Source organism: Electrophorus electricus, chromosome 3 (genome assembly GCF_013358815.1).
Source record: "Electrophorus electricus isolate fEleEle1 chromosome 3, fEleEle1.pri, whole genome shotgun sequence".
Lineage (NCBI taxonomy): Eukaryota > Metazoa > Chordata > Actinopteri > Gymnotiformes > Gymnotidae > Electrophorus > Electrophorus electricus.
The window spans coordinates 4,548,283-4,568,571 of NC_049537.1; the positions used below are offsets into that span (position 1 = coordinate 4,548,283).

At 43.8% G+C, this 20,289-nt stretch overlaps 4 protein-coding genes across 4 annotated transcripts; 2 read left to right on the forward strand and 2 right to left on the reverse strand.

The window, feature by feature from the left end:
* The first annotated feature begins 500 nt into the window (after window positions 1-500).
* Window positions 501-6,913, forward strand: ttc22 (tetratricopeptide repeat domain 22). The gene is made up of 8 exons (XM_027013587.2): window positions 501-580; window positions 2,217-2,805; window positions 2,908-2,963; window positions 3,141-3,256; window positions 3,574-3,692; window positions 4,381-4,542; window positions 5,819-5,971; window positions 6,079-6,913. The coding sequence occupies exons 2-8, from the start codon at window positions 2,242-2,244 to the stop codon at window positions 6,604-6,606; spliced, it is 1,698 nt and encodes a 565-aa protein (XP_026869388.2). The 5' UTR covers window positions 501-580; window positions 2,217-2,241; the 3' UTR covers window positions 6,607-6,913.
* Window positions 6,914-7,186: 273 nt separating this feature from the next.
* ttc4 (tetratricopeptide repeat domain 4) lies at window positions 7,187-10,487 on the reverse strand. Its single transcript, XM_027013588.2, has 10 exons — window positions 10,265-10,487; window positions 10,060-10,177; window positions 9,805-9,966; window positions 9,498-9,575; window positions 9,182-9,306; window positions 8,877-8,963; window positions 8,552-8,799; window positions 8,370-8,454; window positions 8,145-8,227; window positions 7,187-8,018 (listed from the first exon to the last, which is right to left on the reverse strand). Exons 1-10 carry the CDS (start codon window positions 10,373-10,375, stop codon window positions 7,916-7,918), a joined length of 1,200 nt encoding a protein of 399 aa, XP_026869389.1. The 5' UTR covers window positions 10,376-10,487; the 3' UTR covers window positions 7,187-7,915.
* A 318-nt stretch (window positions 10,488-10,805) lies between these two features.
* Window positions 10,806-13,132, reverse strand: pars2 (prolyl-tRNA synthetase 2, mitochondrial). Its single transcript, XM_027013562.2, has 3 exons — window positions 12,922-13,132; window positions 12,034-12,615; window positions 10,806-11,888 (listed from the first exon to the last, which is right to left on the reverse strand). The coding sequence occupies exons 2-3, from the start codon at window positions 12,589-12,591 to the stop codon at window positions 11,007-11,009; spliced, it is 1,440 nt and encodes a 479-aa protein (XP_026869363.1). The 5' UTR covers window positions 12,592-12,615; window positions 12,922-13,132; the 3' UTR covers window positions 10,806-11,006.
* A 95-nt stretch (window positions 13,133-13,227) lies between these two features.
* dnai4 (dynein axonemal intermediate chain 4) lies at window positions 13,228-19,703 on the forward strand. The gene is made up of 17 exons (XM_027013574.2): window positions 13,228-13,379; window positions 13,663-13,828; window positions 13,899-14,080; window positions 14,236-14,348; window positions 14,551-14,707; window positions 14,991-15,130; window positions 15,304-15,474; window positions 15,609-15,794; window positions 16,044-16,192; window positions 16,343-16,429; window positions 16,558-16,709; window positions 17,459-17,616; window positions 17,841-17,959; window positions 18,061-18,159; window positions 18,745-18,971; window positions 19,047-19,200; window positions 19,300-19,703. The coding sequence occupies exons 1-17, from the start codon at window positions 13,330-13,332 to the stop codon at window positions 19,348-19,350; spliced, it is 2,361 nt and encodes a 786-aa protein (XP_026869375.2). The 5' UTR covers window positions 13,228-13,329; the 3' UTR covers window positions 19,351-19,703.
* The last annotated feature ends 586 nt before the right edge of the window (window positions 19,704-20,289 follow it).

Here is a 20,289-nt window from a genome sequence, read left to right on the forward strand (position 1 = left end):
CTGTAAAATATCTAAAAATCACGTATCCTCCGATGGCTAGTTGTCTATGCTGATATGACAGGTTACAACAATTATTTTATGTACTAAACCGCATGGCTTGACTATTCTTACTGTCCCGTCAATTAGTACCGTTAACATACATGAATCGTACTCAACTGCAATAATTGCTACCTCTTCATAAAAAGATGCGTCACTGAAGGTGACAGGAACACATATCGACAAAGAAATAAAGCCTTTTAAATTCTACGTGTTTTTTTGTTTTTTTTTTGACGATTCTGTATTCCAAAAAATGATCATCGTGCCCAGTTGCGCACTAGAGACCTGGAGAATGTCTCTAGTTGGGCATCGCGCTCCGTGGTACTAGCTACTGGCGTCAGTGCTTCTTCAGCCTGGCCCCTAGGTCCTGTCTAGACTCTGCCAAATCGCCAGTTCCTCCGTCCAAGATTATGTCCGTCCCACGGGTGCTGTCCAGCCTGGACGGTCTTTACCCTTTCCGCTATCACAAACGCCGGGACACAAATTCCGTCCGCATGCCAGCGAGCACAGAATAAAAGCAGACGGAGCTTACAAGTTGCCTGCCGTAAGTACTGTAGTAGGACAGACGCACATTACCGAAAGGGCTCATCCGAGGAAGCCAGGACAGTAATTGCATTGGTAATTTAATTAACTATGAAATAATGTAATAAACTATGCATACTGAACACATTATCATGTCAGTTAGATTTTGAAATGTGTACATGAGAAGGGCATGGCACAACTAATGCCCACGCCATTTTCCAAACACAAGCATTGGGCAATTAAACGTACGAAGAGATTTGTATAACGTAGTATGCATAGTCTATAGTGTGGAACAATAACCAGCGTCCTTTTTCCAGTGGAGTTTAAATGTATCAGCCGCAGTTTTAGATTTCTTCAAAAGCAACTACATTCCGCTCTGCTACTTCTACGCGATGCCCCATTCCAAGTATTGCAAATATAGCAAACGTTTAAAGACGGGGATGAGAACTTTCGTCAATGGTAGGGCAGAAAATAGGGGGGCGGAATAGATTTGGGTCACTGATATCATTAAACGGCTGAGGGTAACACTGTAAGGATCTCCTCTATGCAAGGAAACTAGAAGGGCAGGGTGAAAGGCGAATCTCTTAGCGCAGACCTAGGCATTAAAGACTTGGGTGTTTTCATAGTGATGTAAGCAGATAAGTTAGGCTACCATCCAGACGTTCGACCACTGCAACACCGCTGGCTCCGTTTGCGTTGATGAGCTGTGGAGCTACTTATCCACGCGTAAATCATTTTGTGCTTTAATCAGAAACTAGAAAGACATCGTCTTAAGTGATCTGGAACAAATGCATTTTTAAAAACGTTTTAAAACGGTTATTATTTGATTTCACCCAAATAATAACTACTCTGAAAAAAAAATTGTTCAATTGTTGATTTCATCCAAATAGTAGCTACTCTGAAAAGTGACCAATTAGTATTTAATTAATCTTCTTTCCAAGAATTAGATTTCATACTTGTAATACAAGTATGACCTGTGAAAAACCTTTGAGAAAGAACGTGCTTGACATCTAGTGGTGAATGGAAGAAATTATGTTCATATGTCTCCTGTCAAATCAACGAGACTCAGCAGGTCCTCAGTGCGTTTCCTAGACGAGCACACCTTAATCATTTAGGCTTATCTGCATACCCATCATATCAAGCTAACTTGACTTGAACACTGACGCAGATTGTATTGAGAACATGTCTTATCCAAAATGGAATTCCAGGAAAATATACACAAAGTTATCGCTTAATAGGGTTTGCTATAGGATAGAAATACTTTTCTAAACTCTTCAATTCAATGCTATATTCCTTTGCAAGCCAACAATTCTGAACCATGACTGTGGTCTGCTCAGAGTTCCAGTTGTTTAGAGAGAAAGGCAAAGTCTACCAATGCAGAACAGCTCTCATTGAAGGTGTGTCATCTAATGTGAGCAAACAACCATAATCTTTCCCGTACTATTTTCCCAAAGCACACACCCCACCCCACCAACAATTTCCAAATCCTCCAATCAGTCTCCAGCTAGCAGTGACCTGCACAGGAAACAAGAAAGCACTTGTCAAGATATATGGTTCTTCACTCCTTCCCTACTTACTTTCCCTCCTCCACCTCAAACCTGTATTTCCTGTCCTGCTTACGACACAACAGCATTTCTGTCCCTGTCCCATTGACACAGTGTATGTGGTGTGAGAGAGACGACCATGGAGGACACCAGCACGGAGGAGGATATTGAGTCCCTGATCGAGGGCTTGGCATACATCCCTGGCCATTTTCACCTGCCGCTGCACCTGAACGAGGATGTGGGTGGATCGGCCGCCCTCCGCCACCGTGACACGCAGCTCAAGCGGGAAAGCCTGCGGGCCGAGCTGGAGGTCGAAGCTGGGGAGCTGCAGTACGCTGTCCGCAACATGCTGGGCTTCCTGGCCTACCACCTGGACGAGATGGAGGCGGCCGAGGAAGCCTTCCGCAGAGTCTGCCAGGAGTCGCCGGGAAACCTCAATGCCTGGGCCAACCTGGCCCACGTGTACGAGCGTCTCGGCTGCGAGCAGGAACAGGGGGAGTGTCTGGAGCGGGTGGCCGCGCTCATGGGCACAGAGACGGATGAGGGCCAGGCAGAGTGCAGGCTCAGGACAGCTCAGTGTCTGGCAGAGCAGGCCTTCGCCCATCCTCATGATGTGGATCTGGGGCAAGATGAAGATCTCCAGGAGAGGCTGACTGCTGCACTGGCACTGTATAACCGTGCACTCCATTATGGAGGTGATCTGGTGAGACTTTGCCATCCTGATAAAAGCATAACCCTTTTGATTCTCTGGAGTAAAACACTGTGATGCTTCATAATGTAAATTCTCTGTTGCTAATTATTATAGGTACCTACAGAAGAAAAATGGAGCTGGTATTTCAAAATGGCAACAAGTTACATAAGGTCATATAATTCCCATTCATAGTCACACTGTTCAACCAATACTTTTGCCTGCTTTGCCTACTTTTTATTCATACATTGGCTACTTTATTTATACAAAACAATAAACTCTTGCAAGAAACAGGCTAAGCTCTTTCCAGACACTAAATACATTATCACGAAATCTATTTGCTTTTGTAGATTAAGTGGTATTGTCAAAGATCCAAAGGATTTGGAGTCTGCCAGGCTTACCTACTTCAACAAAGCTCTCAAATTGCTAAAAGACACTCTGAAATCAGACAAGACACACCTGAAAGGTAACCTGCATCTGGCTCATTGTGGTTCATCACATTAAGAAATCAAAGTTTTAGATTTTAATTTGATCTTTGTTCCTTTTGCTACAGTTTATGAGTACCTCGAAACACTGTGGCTTTATTTTATTATATGGAGTTAAATAGTCTATCTGATGATTAATGAAGGAGGCTGACGAACAGTTAAAGAGCAACTCATAAACCTGTCTGTCTTGTTTTACATGTCAATATTTCCTCAATCTCTGGCCTCTTTCAGGGGTTGTAAATGATCTCGGAAGCCTGCCACTGTCTTTATGCTGACTAAAATTGGCCTGTGTTCCTAGCTCTTTCCTGGTGTTATATTGGTCTCATGCTGGAGAAGATAGAGGAGTTCCCCACTGTACCGATGTCAGTTCACGACTGTGGCCTCTCTGGCTCTGACCCACTGTCATGTTATGGATCGGTACTGTATGCTAATTCAGACATATCAGATGACAACACTGCACATTCTGCGGATGATTTACTGATGTGGATTTGCATAGGATCATTCTTGCTAACTAGCTGGCTATGGTTCAACATTTTTGTCTAGACTTTATTCTAATTTACATTATATACTTCCTGTGATGACATAAAACAATGAATATGCAAATCATTTTTAATTACACATTCTCCATGATGTAAATACACAATATTATAATCCGATATTGAATGTGTGTAAGGTTCACTGAAGGCATATGAAAAACACAAGAGAACCAGAAGCCTCTTGGTAGGCGAGCTCTGTGGCTGTCTGTTTTTCTAGCTCCTACATTCAGTTTGTTGCAGTGATCAACACAAATGTTAGATCTTTTTTTAACTCTGCAAGAAGCCATAAGTTAACCATTTTGTGATATGTGTTAAGAGGCTTGTAGTTCTTTTAGCTTCTCACCAGCGTCATTCCTTAATCATAAACTCTATGCAAATAGAGCCTGCCTTGGATAACACGTCCTAATTTTTCTTCGCGTTTTCCAAATAGTTTTCCTCAATCTTTCACATGAGCATTATTTAACAGATGAAACCTAGACTAAAGCAAAATGGCTTGTGCATGAAAAGATTAGGAACCACTATTGAGTTTAGAAGCAATGAGAAATGTCCCTCTCTGGCTGTTTTTACAGGGCATTAAACTGGCCACAGATGACGCCTTTACATTGAACCAGCTAGCCAATGTATTTTTTTGGTCAGGGAAATATGAGATGGCAATAGGTATCTGCAACATGGCCCTGACCACCCTGCCTGACCCAGAACTGAACTGGCAAGCCTACTGCACCCGGGCGAAGGTAAGTCTAAACGTCACAACTTTGCCAGTCCTACAGTCAAGAGATATGGGTGAGCAACTTTAACTCAAGGGTATTTGTATCCGTATTAGATTAACCATATTGGAATCACAGTCTCTCTATTTCAGGGAACCATAATTAATGAACTGTTTGACTGCTCAGCTGTTTTTTTGCCCACCTGTGTAGTTGTGTATTTATTTCATGCACGAGAGCTTGGTGAAGGTCTGGCGTTTATCTGATGGCGTTTGTCTCTGGAGTGTACTGGTTTTGTCTCTTCAACGTGAGGAATAAGAAGGTGTCACTGCCAGGAAAGCAGGACACCATGAGCCTTAAATATCAGAATAAATTACTGTCAAACCATTAGAATTGTCAGAATATGGTATGGTAACAATACAGTATATTGTTAAGAAGCAAAGTTGTAATGGTGAATATATCAGTTGACCACAATCGTGAATGACTGAAGAATACATTTATCATGAAGAAAAACACTGGATTGGATCATAAATCCTGTGTGTCAAAGATTAGCACACAGAGAAAATGCACCAGTATAACCTACAGGGCTTTATCACAAGATATAAAATCACTAGAAGGCTTCACAACCCGGTTACAGTAAAAGGTTCATAAAAACTCTGCAATGGTCTAAAGGAAGGAGGAATGTATAAAGAGGAATAGAAACAAAAAGCAAGTCATCTCATCTGTGTAATATTGTGGCCTGGGCATGTATAGCTGCCAGTGGAACCTGATTTCACTGAGAACGCTCCAAGTTTCAAATTGCAGAAGACAATAATAAAAAAACGGAACTAAAGCACCTTTGAAGTTTAGATGGACAAAATGTGTAGTGTGCTTAACTGTCTAAATAATGTACCCTTGAGCACCATTACTTTTAGAATGATGCATTCTAGGGCTGTAATCTTTGTGCGCTTCATCCAGTATGCAGTTAATGAATTAAAGGTGGCATACAGCACTTACATCTCAATCATTGTTTTATTTCAAATCCAACGTGCTTGAGTACAGGGCCAAAGTATTTACATTGGACCAGTAACTTTAACTTTAAGTTACGGTACTTGACTTGTAATTGAAAGGTTGCTGGTTCAAGCCCCACCACTGACAAGTTGCCATTACTGGGCCCATGAGCGAGGCCCTTAACCCTCAACTGCTCAAGTTGTACTCAGTCATAATTGTAAGTCGCTTTGGATAAAAGCATCAGCTAAATGTAATAAATTTCTTAGCCAGTAACAAGTCTTTCATATGGAAACTGCTGTTGCACACACTCTCCCAGCTTAAGGTCACAGGCTATGTGAAGTCCTTGGAAAGGGCAAAGCAGAGCTTGGAAGGGAGTCCTGACCGGCAGGACCTGAAAGAGGCGCATGCTGACCTCAAGCAGGTGCTGAGTGTCCGGCCCTGTCTGAGAACCCACCTGGAGATGGGGCAGGTAATGAAGGAATGTTGGGTTGTGCAAGTTCTGTTCTCTAAATTTCACAGAAACTAAGCATGCCTCCATGTTTACGAGCATCATAGTCCACTACCTTTCCCCATCAGGTTTTTTACTACATGGGTGTGGACGCGCTGCAGGAGAGCCTAATGGTGGACGAGATGGCAGTGAACCAGGCTCTGGTCAGCCTGGCCCAGGCCCTGCAGTGCCCGCTAGGCACCTCCCTTCCGGAGCTGCAGCTGCTGCGTGGCCGCTGCCTGCTGCTCAAAGGGGAGGAGCAGAATGCCATCGACTGCTTCAGACGGGCCCTGGAGCTGGAGCGGCCCGGGAACCAGGAGACGGTGGCCCTGTCTTCCCTGCTCTGTGCTCTGCTGGACAGCTTCTTGCAGAACTCAGCGGACCTAAGCCGCTGCATAGACCAGCTGGAGGAGTGCGTGCAGCAGGCCGAGGGCAGGCTGGGCGCCGGTGCTGTCAAGACCGAGCTCAGACGGCTGTGCCGCGAACGCACCGAGGATGTGGCTGAGCTGTCCAGGGAGCTGGTGAAGAGGGGCAAGTTGGGAATGGTGAGGAGGCTCCTGCAGACTTTACAACCTCCAGGAAAACCCTCCATACTTGGAAGGTCTCTGTCTGTGTGAGAGGAAGTGGAGGAGGAGCTGGAAGCCAGATTGCCTCCCTAACATGGACTCTTTGGTTGCTAAGGGGATAAATTATGTCGGATGAGAGTGACGATGTACAAGAAAGATGACTTTTTTTTTTTTATCTGAGAATGATTTACAATGTAGAGTACAATTGTTACTAATTGTGTAATACTGAGGTCAAGCCTAAATTATACAAGGCAGAATTTGACATAATAGTGATCTTTACTTTCCCTCAGTTATGAACAACAAAAAATATTTTTATCTCCCAAGTACTGGCTGTTTTACCTGGGATTATTTATTAATTTTTTCATTATTTCCACACTAGTCTAGATTCCTGTTTCACATGAATGTACATTTCCATTGAGTCTTACTCATGCCACCAATCTTGAAAGTCCACTTAAAGCAAACTACTGTCTGTTGGTTTATTAAATTCAAAACAAAAAATGCTGAGTGAATCCAAGAATGTGGCCCACACCTTTGTATCACAGGCTTTGTCTGTCATTTTAGATGGCTTTGTCTGCCTAACACGCTGGAATGCTACTCTCATCTGCAAAACATCCGTCACATCACGCATGCGGAAGACCAACGTCCTGGGCCTTTATTTAAGACAGTACAGCTATTGTAGCAATGCCCAGTATGTTATTACAAATTAATTATTACAGGTTTAAATGACAATACCCACCGTAACCTCTTTCAAACAATATCTTGACAACCCGTTCCATCGGACCAACCTAAAGGTAACAGCTTGAGAATGGAAGCCTGAATGGAAGCTGTATGTCAGTGATCATCCAATTTCCACAATTAAATATTTTTAAATTGTTGATCCAGGAACTGGGACAATGATCATAAGGGCTATGTTCATTAAGCACAGTTCAAAAAGATGTGTTTTCTGAAATTTAGAGTACTAGCTAGTACATACTTACTGCAGAGTACATCTACATGAAACGATGACGTTTCAGGATATTTCAGGATACAAAAACATGGAACAAAGTCCTTTCACAAGATATTGAGGTTATTTGAACACTAGTGACGTAGCTTTGCCCTTGTATACTCATACAAGCCATAGTGAATGGACTCCAGTAAATAGTTATGGTCTCTGTCTGTCAAATCCCTTGTCTGATGCCTTGTAAACATCTTAGGAAAGGCCATCTTACCCAGCGGTGCTGCAAAGGAGGTGTTCCAGCACTTTCTTTCAGCACAGTGGCTTCAGAAGCAGCAACCTTCTTAGTAGCAGACATACATGCAGCAAACTCCATTATGACAGGATCTTAGTCAATGGCTAGTACATTCAATGTCCTTCAGTCCTTCACTTTAATCCATGCACTTTCTTGTTGGAAAAGTACTGCTCACAAAATGGAGACCCTTTTACCAACACAATGAAGCTAGGTGTTCCTGCCTGTACACAGCAACTAAAAGAAGAAGAAGAAGAAGAAGAAGAGAAATAACAGCAATCAAGACAAGCACTCACTATACTGCTTTTAACTCAGCAATCCAATCACTGAATGTGCAATGGGGAGAAAATCCAGTGTGAATACCATGGGAGCTGAAGAATCTTCAGGAGTGATGTCCCCACATCCACTTCATATAGATGCTGTGTCTCATGGTCTTCAAAAAACACCTATAACGACAGGTAAAAGATGAGCGTGTAGATAAGGAGTCAAGAATGTAAAGAAAATAAACCATGAAGCTTCACAAAGTCAATACGCACTGCATGCTTACACTGGAAAAACTGTTAGGCTTAGCAAGGCCTATATACTGACCTGAAGATGTTGTGGGTGATATTTTCTTTCTGTGTCCCAGGGAGGCAATTCCTCTCCAAACATGACTGCTAAATGATCTATAAAGCTAAACAACAGGAAAAAGACACGTAATATTTCATATTGAAATTTTTCTTCACACACATCAGACAGACCAAATCTGGCCATGCTGCGTTCAAACACACCTCGAGTTTTCACAGAACGCAGAGACAAAGTCAGTCTGCCTGTGCTCGGGGTACAGGAACAGCACTGGCCAGTGGAGGGCACCCTGCTCGTCCAGGTACACCTGTGCTCCTGTGGCCTCCTGGGAGTCAAGCCCATCCAGGTACAGCTCTGCCATGGCTGCTGTAGTTCCATCATCGCTGCCATCCTCTTCGCTATCGGATCCCCGATGCTGAGGTTGTTTGGGTTGCAGAAGCCTAATGCCTCGCTCCTGGTGCAAACAACAAGCGGAGCAGTTTAACATTTTGAATGCATATTGCATAATGTAATAGACTGCTTTACCCTTACCTTAATGGCAGCTAGTAATGTTCCCCTTTCGGTCTGCTTCTTTTTTTCTTTAGCTTTAGATTTCCTGGCATCTCTCTCTGCTGCCCTCTAAAGCACACAGACAGCATCTTACTGACCAAGAGCACCAATATGAAAACATGTAAAATTAAGATGTTTACAACTCACATAATGATGTGGGTGACACACAAGAATTTGGTTAATTTAGTGCACCAAGCCAAACTGATTAATGGAATAGCGAGTAGTTAATTGTGTTTGGAGCTGTGATCTGATTTATGGTCCTGTATGCTAGTTTTGGCTGTGCCTACCCTCCGTTTGTCTGCTGTGGATCGGAGCTCCAGCAGTTTCTTATCGGTGGGCAGAAGCTTGAGCCCCTCATCGCACCACTGTAATGCAGCAGCATAATTACGCAGCTCCATACAACACTGGGCCCCTGCACGCATGCGCACACGCGCACACACACACACACACACACACACACAGTCTCACAGGTTCCTTATAGACTGGATAGTGCCACAGATCTTGCACAAACCTGTAATCACACTTAAAATGTCCATTTTAGTGCATTTCAGATTTTACTGCAGTTTTTCCACAAGCAAACGCAAGTGTAACAGAGTCATTTACCTCTGATTATGGCTTTTAAATGGCATGGTTTCACTTTCCTTGCAGAAATTGAGTCATTCAAAGCAGATCGCAAATTTCCTACCAAACAGTAAGAAAACATACAAACTTTCGTACAGGTTTACCCAACAAGTACTGTATACAAGAGCTACACTGGACTGATTTTTTTCCTGTAGGATTATTATGGATTTTGAATCAGTATATTTTACTTCAGTGCCTAACCTGCCCTATCCAAGGAAATCTTTTAAGTCGTTAAACAGGGTTAGATGGTCTCTTCATGCATTAAAAATTGAGCGAGAGGGGTTCATACCTAGATGAAAATGGGCAGCAGCGCGGTTAGTATAGAGGATGGCACTGAGGTCTGAGTCAGAGCAGTTCTTTTTCAGCCCTGCTGTATAGGACACTATGGCTTTCGTATAGTTCTTTTCCTTAAAGTACTCGTTGCCCTCATCCTTCAGGCTCTTTGCTTGCTCTGTGGAAATACAGGCGGTATTAGTTCAACGCGGTGTTAAAACAAGTGAACGCAGTGCTCGTCTGTCAACAGCTAGAGGTCAGCGAGTGGTACCCTCAGGTGGTCTTTCGTCATCGTGTATAATAGACTGCAGACAGGCAAGGTCGGGGTGCTTAACCGGGTCTATGTCCTCAGGAGCTGTCTTCATGAACATGGGCACCTTATCAAATTCCTATAATAAAACACAACGACATTTTAATGCGAGGACCAGCCAGCCGCAGCCTCTAGCAAACAAAAACAAAAACATGTCTGTTCTTACCTCTTCCCAGTTGCTTTCGTTAAATGCGTTTTTATACTTATGTGTCTTGAATTTCTCCATAAATTCGTCCATGCCGTCATCGCTATCCTCGCCTTGAGTCGGTGAAGCCATTGAATTTGTTCTTCTAAAGGCACAGTCCTTACAGGACCCCGTGCTCTAATGTATCACAATTTTTGTCAATTCGCAAGGTTATAGATCCGGTAAACACAGCGTGCACGTTGTACCTCCGGATGTTAACGCCAAATACATCACTCCTATCGACTATCCAGACAAGCTCCAGCTGCCTACCGCCACCATCTGGCCGGGAGCCGCCACAAAACGAAACAAACCCGACATGAGCTGCAAACAGGCGCATTTTCTACCACCAATTCCAAACTATTCTATCAAACTGCCCCGTTTTAAGCGTTTCCAGCATGCGTTATGATACACTGAGTGTTGCTGCACGGTATATATGATTGTACATTTTTATTTAACATGTTTCCAGTGTAAACTACTGTGATAACTTACTTGCATTATTTTAATTACCCAGTCAAACAGTTAATGCAATAAAACACAAGAGATTTATTAAAAGAAGGGCATTTGCAAGAGGTACACAGGTAACATCTCTATAATCAATTAATGACACACAAATAGTGAATATTTTCACAAACTACCCATGATAATATTTGCACCCTGACCAGACCACATAATTGCAGCTGATATATAAATTAATCACATATGTAAGAACGGTAGACCATCTCGGTTATATTGTCTCTACTCCACTCAAAAGGTCCAGCAGGCCATCTCGGTTAAGGAAGAGGGTCTCCCCACTTTGTTGACACACCACCTCAAACACAGGCTTCTCCTCCATTGCCTTCTGCCCCACCACCACCACATAGGGGTAGCCCAGCCTGCCAGCGTCCTTCAGCCGCTTGCCAATGGTCAACTGGGTCCGGTCGTCCAGGATCACGTCCCCTTTTAAATTAGGGAAACAGTTCCCCAAGTGATGGGCCAGCTCCTCGGCCATGTGAATCACCTCGCTGGCTTTGCTGCCTTTTTTAGGCGGCACGACACAAACTTGGTAAGGAGCAAGTAGTCTAGGCCAGCGGATGGAGTCCTCGGAGGAGAGCACTTCGATGGAGGCGGCGAGGATGCGCGTGACCCCGAGGCCGAAACATCCCATCTGTGCCAGCGCTGGCTTGTTCTGAGCATTAGTAAACATGGCACTGAACACTTGTGAATACTTTGTGCCGAGGTAGAAGGTATGTCCCACTTCAATGCCTTTTGACTCGGTCAGGGGCTGTGTGAGGCACTGGGGGCAGTCCATTCGGCCAGCTTCCAGTGCTTCCACATTAGCAGAGAAACCACAGTTCCCACACATAAGCAAACGGTCTTCTCCTACATCAGCTGGCAGATGAAACTCGTGCGAGAGCGTTCCTCCGATGTTGCCTGTGTCGGCCTGCACCTGCACCCACCTCAGTCCCAACCGGTCAAGAAGACGCCTGTAAGCATGGCACACGGACTGGTAGGTGTGAAGGGCTGCCTCCTCGCTAACGTCAAACGAGTACATGTCCTTCATATAGAACTCCCGGCCTCGCAGCAGACCAAACTTCGGCTTCTGCTCATCACGAAACTTCCTGGTTACCTGCAGATCACACGTGAAAGTTATGCATGACTACATTAAGCTATAATGAAGCAAGAAGCCTTTTCTTCAACCTTTTTTATTTAAAATATTAACAGAACAAGCTGTCCCATTTACTGGGAACAGTGCCAAGAGGTATTTTGAATACCTGGTAGAGGAGCAGAGGCAGCTGCCTGTAGGACAGCTTGGTCTGCGAAGCGAGCAGCTCTGTGACGACCTCTTCGTGTGTGGGCCCCAGGCAGTACTCTGCATTGTGGCGGTCACGCAACCGGAACATCTCCTTCCCCATCAGCTCCCAGCGGCCACTGCACCTCCACAGCTCGGCCCCACACAGCGCAGGCATGTCCACCTTCTGCCCGCCAATGGCCTGCATCTCCTGGTCAATCAGCCTCACCAGCTTCTCCATGGAGCGCACTGCGGTGGGGAGATAGTGGAAGCATCCAGGGCTGGACAGTTGAATCAGGCCTGCCTGCAGCATCAGTCTCTGGCTGTGGCACGTCAGGCCCCCTGCCTCCTGACCTTCGCGGAGATTCGAGGGCTGGAAGAGGCGTGATACCAGTGGCATGGGAGTAACGGGCATAGGGGGAGTGCAGGCTGAGCGTGCGTGCTGGGCTGCACAGTGGTGGCTCCTTCTACACGCTTTGCTCAGAGATCTGGGCAGTACGGCATGGAGTTTGCGGAGATGGAAATGCATCAGCGCCTCCATTTTGGGGAACTCTGTTTTGGAAAACTTAAATAGGAAGGTGAGGAGGGGGGGGGGGGGGGGGGGTTCCAGCTTATTTAAACTCTAGTCATGTGATATAGCTCTCTCGCCGTCTACACAACTCTGCAATAACAATAACAGCACTAGCCAAAAAAAAGTCACCGGTACAAATGTCAAACAATGAAAAAGGCACAGTAAGCTGGTAGGACTAATACAAGCAGTTTTGCCATTCTCTATAGTGATATAACGCTAAACAATTTTGAACGAAAAATACATTTCGTTACTCTTGTGCTACTGATGCAGTTCCTCAGCAAGGGAGTAGACGTTACCCACCTAACTGTCCGAGCTGCCGATGCTAGCTTACCTAGCTAACTAGAGATAGGTACGTTAACTAAGATAGCGAGCCAGAAAGGGTGAACCTCGAAATTTTAAAAATCTCACCAGCTATAAAATAACTTATTTATCTACTCAGACACACTCCTCGGGTAGGTCGCCTTAAATTGCTCAGAGAATCAAGCACACCCTTAAAAAGAAACTGGCACGACTGCAGAGACCAAGGACCGTTTATACTCCTGCCACCTAGTGCTCTGGAGTAGGAACCCGTTACCATAGTTACATCAAACAGGTTCCTTCCAAGACCTGCTTCAAGATGATCTGGGTGTGGCTAACCTAGCTAGCTTATCTCCCTAATTACAGTAACTATAACCATCTAGTTCTGTATCATCGTCAGCAATACGAAAAATGCCAGTCAGAACGGCAAAGCAAATGAAGCCCACTTTAAAAGTGACGAAGTAAGAAAATAAATGTTAGCAGGTGGCTACTTGTTATTTTCAAAGTGAAGTTAGCCAGCAAGTAGCGTTGACTTATTTAACGTTAGCTATCATATAGCGACATACAGAAGCGACAGTATTTAGCTAACGGTTTATTTATGCATAGTGTTAATTGTGTATTGTTATATTGATATTGCACCGGTTTATTTCTTTTGATGTATGTCGCTAACCTAATAATTTTTAGTTCAATTAAAAGTGGCCTAGGGGTTGTGGTATGCAGGTGAAATATTCTCTCTCTCCTCAGGTCGAGGACGCCGAATCAGTCGACATCTGGGGTGCTCCGCGTAAACCAAAGCGCTACGAATACGAGGAGTGTAAATAGCTCTGTACACCGAAAGAGCTTCACTTTAGCAGGGGATAGTAAAGTTCTCGACAAAGGGTCTGTTCAGACCCACAAACAAACAGTACAGGTACTGACCCTTTACCCAGGTTACACTGTATTTATGTAGCCACTGTTTAAACAGTGTCCTCCTTCCTCAGGTTTTTGATGAAACAGGGAAGGATGTCACACCTCAGCCTCTGTACCAACCAGAAGCTGGAGCTTTGCAACCCAAACAAAGCAAAATCTTCACGAACCATGACACTTCGGGGAGTACCCTCTCTGACTTCCTGTCCACAGCCTACCAAACCACCAATGCAAGCTTTGCAGCACCATTTACAAGGTATTTTTTGTAAAGCAAGTGATAAACACATGTAAAACAAACCAATCTGCTAGGCAGTATGCTTCTTCCCTGCAGACGAATTTGCATCATTTTTGTCACATGTTGCTGTGTAAACTTCTAAATGAGTGAAAGTCATTATTTATTTGCCATTACAGGTCTGTTTTTGGGAGCAGCTCAGTATCTAGATCGAGCCAGTCTACAATGGAATCTATGAATGATGAAATTGAGGATCCATCTTCAAAAAAGGATATCTCCCTTAGTCTTTCAGGTTTGCGCCTTCATCTCCCTACATCTGTCTCTTGAGAAACTCACAAAAACCTGGCCAAAATGAAATCTCTTACTTGCATCTGAGAGGAAAGACACAGGGAAATATCCGCTAAACACAGGAAAGCTTACAAACCTCAGCTCTAATGTCATCCTACCGCCTCTTTATTTGAAACCATCTTGGGTGTTGTGTCCGTTCCATGAAGATGTCCAGGTGCGGCGAGAGGAGATAAAAGAGCAGATCAAGGAGCACATGTTGGACTGCATGGTAGACTGCTACCTCACCGAGACCGAGACCATCTGGCTGTTGGACATGCCTGCATTGTCTGTGTCTATGGACTCTGAGGAGGCTGAAGTGGTCAAGTCAGAGCTAACATCACCTTTCATTGTATTTCTCTGTACATATAAAGATAAAATTGCAGTATGCATGTTCAATAATTAAATGAGTGGATTTGTGTATGATATTATGGCTATTATTGTTTTGCAAGTAGTCTTTCTATTGTTATGGAAACATTCTTACCCTGAGCACTTGGCTGTCTTACTTGGGATTTTTACAGAAATACCCCATCAGCTTTTCACAGGAACATCTTAATAGTCATGTCTCATTTGTCTCTCACTCATTTGGCTCTCACTGTCTCGCCTGAAGGGGAAGGAACATGGCATACCAAGAACTTTGCAAAAACAGGCTGGGCAATGATAAATACATGGAGCGCCCAATGCAGACCTTTAACGGGGCACCCAAAGCTAAAGAAGTCCAGAGCGATAGCATCTCTATGGTGGAAAAAGGCAAGTAACTTAATTAACTGTAGTATTATTGAAAACTGCACATTTTCATTTTAAACCAGATATATCACATTAATTTAATGTAATAAGATTTTTTTTTTTTTTTTTTTTTTTGTGGGAGATGATCATTAACAGACTTTCCACTGACAAATGTCATTACACTGAAAATTCTGCAGCTACCATGGCCACCCACTGGGACATATATGACTCATATGTAAGTGATGGCGGGGCAGGCAATGCTGCAGATGGAGCGAGCCCCACCAAGCTGGACATCTCCACCCTTCATCGCGTCCATTCATCCAGACCTCTTGACAGAACCATGTCTGGAGCCAGTGCCATCAGCACAGGTGAGTACTGGAAGTTTTTGTTGTTGTTGTTACTGATATTCACTGATTCAGTGCTGGACCTGATAAACTTAATGACTGGAGATTATTCCCAGTACACAGATAAATTCTGATTTTCATCCATCCTTTGAAAATAGCTAGTACTTCCAGCTCCCGAATAGACACAGAGGCCTTTGTGGTTCAGGGTGAGAATGAATCTGACCCAGAGGATGTCCTGCACTCTGAGAAGTTCCTACAGGATCTGCTGGTAATGGAGAGGGCAGTTCTAGAGAATATCTACCAGCCAAAACTTGCTGCTTACAGACAGCTGCCAATACTGCCAGGTAAAGCATGACTGAATTATTTATTAAACTATACCATACTGAAGTGTTTTTCAAACAAATGTTCCCTCTAACACAGGTTTAAGGTCTTACCATATATATATACACCATACAATGGTAAACAGAGGAATCTGTGTTTAATCTTTAGCATGCCTCAACACTAATGTCTTTGATATTTGTTTTGTGTGTATCACAGCTGGACTCTATATTCTTGAATGGTCTTAACCTGAGCTTGCTGTGTTTTCTGTGCAGACCCAAACAGAGAGCAGAAGGCCGGAGATGAGAGAGATGGCCAAGATGATGTCTCTCTCAACCCAGCCCTGGAGCGCCTCTGGGCCTTCAACTGTGAGCTTACCATGGGCCGCAATGTCAGCAACATGGCCTGGAATAAGAAAAATCCAGTAAATACACCCTACCTAACATACTTGTCTTTCAATTATTATTAGGAACTGCAGTGAACAACAGTCTGTTTATCAACAAAATAATCAGTAGGGTTAATACGTTAACACACACTGAAGTTGAAGCGTAACTCATCCTGTGTTCTGCTGTAGGACCTTCTGGCTGTGGGATATGGGCAGTTTGACTTCAAAGATCAGAAATCTGGGCTAGTCTGCTGCTGGTCTTTGAAGAACCCTACCGTATGATTCATCTTTATCAGTCATGAATGGAGTTAATGATGTACACCAATGTTTCAAATCAATTTCTTCACAGTTGGTACTTTATCTTTCCAACTATGTTGCTCTCTGTATGTGTGTGCATGTTCCAGTGGCCCGAGCGGATCTTTCACTGCGAGAGCGGTGTCACTGCCCTAGACTTCTCAACCTGCAGTCCCAGTCAGTTGGCAGTGGGCATGCATGATGGCAGCATTGCCATCTACAATGTGCAGAGCACAGAGAAAACACCAGTGATTGACAGCAGGTGGCACTATGAGCACTGAATATTTTTTGTTTTTTGTTGTTACCTCTCATGACCTGGAGTGAAGTCATTTGGTAAAATCATTGTAATTTACTAAAAAGGATTTTGGCCACACATGATTGTTATATGACACGGGCATAGGCACTGATAAGAAAAATAAGTGATCTTTGTGGTCTGTACTGCTGAACACTAAAACAGAAAGTATTTAAGATGGGAAGAACACAAACTAACAGGGAGTGAACGTAGTATAAGGGTTCCAGAGATGTCGGATAAATATGTCATTCCATGTTTTCTGCACTTCTACACAGATGTAAATGACATGTGCTTAACGTGCATTTAAATCACAATAAGTACATATTTCCAGCCAATGACATTCCTGTGTCTGCTGTTTCCCATGCCCTCTCATGCTTCCGGAGGCTCTCAGTACAAGGGTTCACTCTTCTCCTCTGTCTTAGAGCTCTTTTCAAAAATAACTGTGCAGTGTCACATAGTAAACAGTAAAATAGTATGGCGTATAACTGGTAAAAATACTGAACATTGTGTGTGGGGATGTTATTTGCTATTCTAGGAAAGTAAACAGACCAGACTTGTAAAGAATGCCTTAATATAAATCATGTGAGTTCATTAGGCTTCTGCATGTCAGTACTTGTAGGCTTTTGGCCACAGCAAGACAAGTAGTGCTACACTGTATTACATGAGTACGGTCTGAGCTCACTGATACTGGGCTGACTTTGCTCTACTGTCTTTTGCAGTGATTGTGCTCACAAGCACACGGGTCCAGTGTGGCAGGTGCGGTGGGTTGAAAATGAGCACGGCCCAGGAGGAGAGGACAAACGCGAGACACTGATCTCTGTGTCTGCCGACGGGAGGATCAGCAAGTGGTTTCTCCGTAAAGGCCTTGATGGCATCGGTAAATAGTAAATGTATACATGGAGATTCCCTAGAGCAGGATTCCAGAGCACTGCTGAAATGAATCAGGAGAGCCCTTGTGAATGTGAAAGATTATGTGAATCCCAGTTCAATAAGCTCAATAAGTTAAGCAAGTTATGCTCAAAAACCTATGTAAAAATAAGTTTCAGTTCTTGTCCTGCAATAGTAAAATGGGGCCCCTTTATCTGGATATGTGTGATGTAGATCTGATGAAGCTGAAGAGGATGAGGAGTGTGAGGAAGCACCTGGGAGTGAAGGAGAGGAAGATTGAAGCTTTGATCTCTCGCCATGCATCTGGCCTGTGCTTCCATTTCCACAACAATGTTAGCAACTCTGCATCGGATCACACACTTAAAGCCAGTTTACCATTAACTTATGGGGTGTTTTGTTGTGTTTGTATGGTTGTCATATTTCTGTGTATCAGGATTCGAATATCTATTTGGTTGGGACAGAAGATGGCCTAATTCACAAGTGCTCCTGCTCATACAATGAGCAGTTCCTGGGGACCTATACGGCACACATAGTAGGTTCACTCTCTATACGCTGAGCCACACCTGTCCAAGCTCGGGACACTCTAGAATTGCGTCACGTCTAGATACACGTGTTCATAAATTTGTTTCAAGGTTTTTTGAGGTCTCATTCTCTATGTCTGTATTCATGAAAATTGATCAAATTACTTAATAATGTCTCAGTGTAGCAAGGAGTAGTGGAGCAATACATCATGGCTCAGGGAAACCAAAAAAGAAAACTAAGGGAATTCATGGCAATAAGGAGACAAGGAAAAGAGAACCTCTCCCATAGGACAGTGAAATGCATACATGCATAAATACCATGTACCACACGTACATGCATACAGAATGGCTAGTCACAATATGAGGACGCAGCGAGTGAGCACATGGCTGACCCATCATGTGGACTTGCTGGGGTTTGTTCAATGCTGCCTAACCATGGCAGTAAAGGCTCAGCTAACCACAATGGCAGGATTTCCCTGAGTTGTTATGTATTGCACCACCATGCTTATGGTGGTTTATGCTGATGCAACTTGTTACAGGAACCTTTTAAAAACCTCTTATTAATTAGGGAAATGTATCTCTTTTTATCTGGACAGGGTCCTGTGTATAAGATCACGTGGTCACCCTTGTGTCCAGATGTGTTCCTGAGCTGCTCTGCTGACTGGACCATTCAGCTTTGGAGGCAGGATCTCTTCACACCTATTCTGGGCTTCACCTCCACCCACAAGGCTGTGCATGACATAGAATGGTCGCCTAGGTGGGCCACCGTGTTTGGGGCAGTGAACGAGGGCAGGCTGGAGATCTGGGACCTGGGATCAAGCATGTAAGATCCTGGCCTTTCTTTTCAGCTTGAAATCCCCCAGGCTTATTTTAACTCCTGCCACTCTTCCGTTCACAGTCTGGATCCAATCATAGTGAGCATGGCCCGTCCAGGGGTGAAGCTCACCTCTCTGCTGTTTGCCACGCAGACGGACTGTGTGCTGGTCGGGGATAGTGGGGGCCAAGTCAGCGTTTACAAACTGAAGAACCTCAATGCAGGAGAAGGCAAAGAGGTGAGCTTCCACATGCACACCTGGAACCTGTGTCCTGCACGTCCTGACAACTCCCATGTGTTTCCCTCGTGCTCATACATGTCCTCTCCTTCACAACAGGTGAACACTTTGCATGACATTATCAGGTCCACACTGGCCAGTCAGCTCTGAGACAGGGATACGCTGTGCACCTGATAGGCTGGACCTGCTCCACTCCATCATCATGCTGACAGTAATATCCATGATTCATCAGACTCAGTGACTCCATAATAACAATGAGATTTACAGCAGACTGGGCCTGTCTAGAAGGACCTCCAGCTTTCTTGTATAAGGGAAAGAGACATATTTTCAAAACGGTTTCACCTGCCAGAAATGGTTCTGACTGACAGTAGGTCACAGTTGATAGTGTGTCTGAACCACTATGTAACCACCATGCCTGTGCATTTAAAACAGCTACTTATCATAAGTGTTTATGCCCTATTTTCTGAGTGACTAAGACAATAAAGAAAGAGGAAAAAACACAAGTATTTTATTGTTTTATGTGTTTTATTTTTCTTTCCATATTTTATCAAGTTTTATATCTGTTTCTCAACAAATATCAACTAGGATATTGTTAATCTTAATAAGATCAAGATTTGAATAGATAATTGAGTTTGGAATCAAATGGAGGAAAATGAATCAAATGGAGGAAAATGCAAGGTTGTAGTCTTTCTTTAAAATTGAGAGGAAAAAAAAGAGTAGACAACTTTTGGACAAATGTCACTGTCAAAACAGCTTCCAAATGTAACAGATGAGAGATCCCTAGGGCATGTGAAAGGGATGACAGATGCACAGAAAGTTAATGCAAAGGCCATGAAACCTTTTGATGGATTACAACCATCAACGCCCCATCACACCTCAGCAAATGGCTGTCATTATGAGAAGAGTTGTAATCCATGACCTGTTTGAGAGATCCATAATCTGGCGACTTTAGTGCAAAACAAACAAAGCATAGTGCTGTAGTGTCTGGTCAGGGCAGCTCTGAGCAAATAAAGTTAAGAGTTTTACAAGAATGTCAGTGATGGGAGGAAATGGACCCCATATGTTCCTTTGCTTATTTACACTCACTAC

Excerpts from the sequence above, each read along its gene's own strand:
- ttc22 (XM_027013587.2), top strand. The coding sequence starts at position 2,242 with ATGGAGGACACCAGCACGGAGGAGGATATTGAGTCCCTGATCGAGGGC. Across the intron at positions 2,964-3,140 it reads ATGGCAACAAGTTACATAAG|ATTAAGTGGTATTGTCAAAG; the intron begins GTCATATAATTC and ends TTGCTTTTGTAG. Across the intron at positions 5,972-6,078 it reads CCCACCTGGAGATGGGGCAG|GTTTTTTACTACATGGGTGT; the intron begins GTAATGAAGGAA and ends TTTCCCCATCAG.
- ttc4 (XM_027013588.2), bottom strand. The coding sequence starts at position 10,375 with ATGGCTTCACCGACTCAAGGCGAGGATAGCGATGACGGCATGGACGAA. Across the intron at positions 10,178-10,264 it reads ACGAAAGCAACTGGGAAGAG|GAATTTGATAAGGTGCCCAT; the intron begins GTAAGAACAGAC and ends GTTTTATTATAG. Across the intron at positions 8,228-8,369 it reads ATCACCCACAACATCTTCAG|GTGTTTTTTGAAGACCATGA; the intron begins GTCAGTATATAG and ends CTGTCGTTATAG.
- pars2 (XM_027013562.2), bottom strand. The coding sequence starts at position 12,591 with ATGGAGGCGCTGATGCATTTCCATCTCCGCAAACTCCATGCCGTACTG. Across the intron at positions 11,889-12,033 it reads TGCCTCTGCTCCTCTACCAG|GTAACCAGGAAGTTTCGTGA; the intron begins GTATTCAAAATA and ends TGTGATCTGCAG.
- dnai4 (XM_027013574.2), top strand. The coding sequence starts at position 13,330 with ATGCCAGTCAGAACGGCAAAGCAAATGAAGCCCACTTTAAAAGTGACG. Across the intron at positions 14,081-14,235 it reads TTTGCAGCACCATTTACAAG|GTCTGTTTTTGGGAGCAGCT; the intron begins GTATTTTTTGTA and ends TTGCCATTACAG. Across the intron at positions 15,131-15,303 it reads CATCTCTATGGTGGAAAAAG|CTACCATGGCCACCCACTGG; the intron begins GCAAGTAACTTA and ends AAAATTCTGCAG.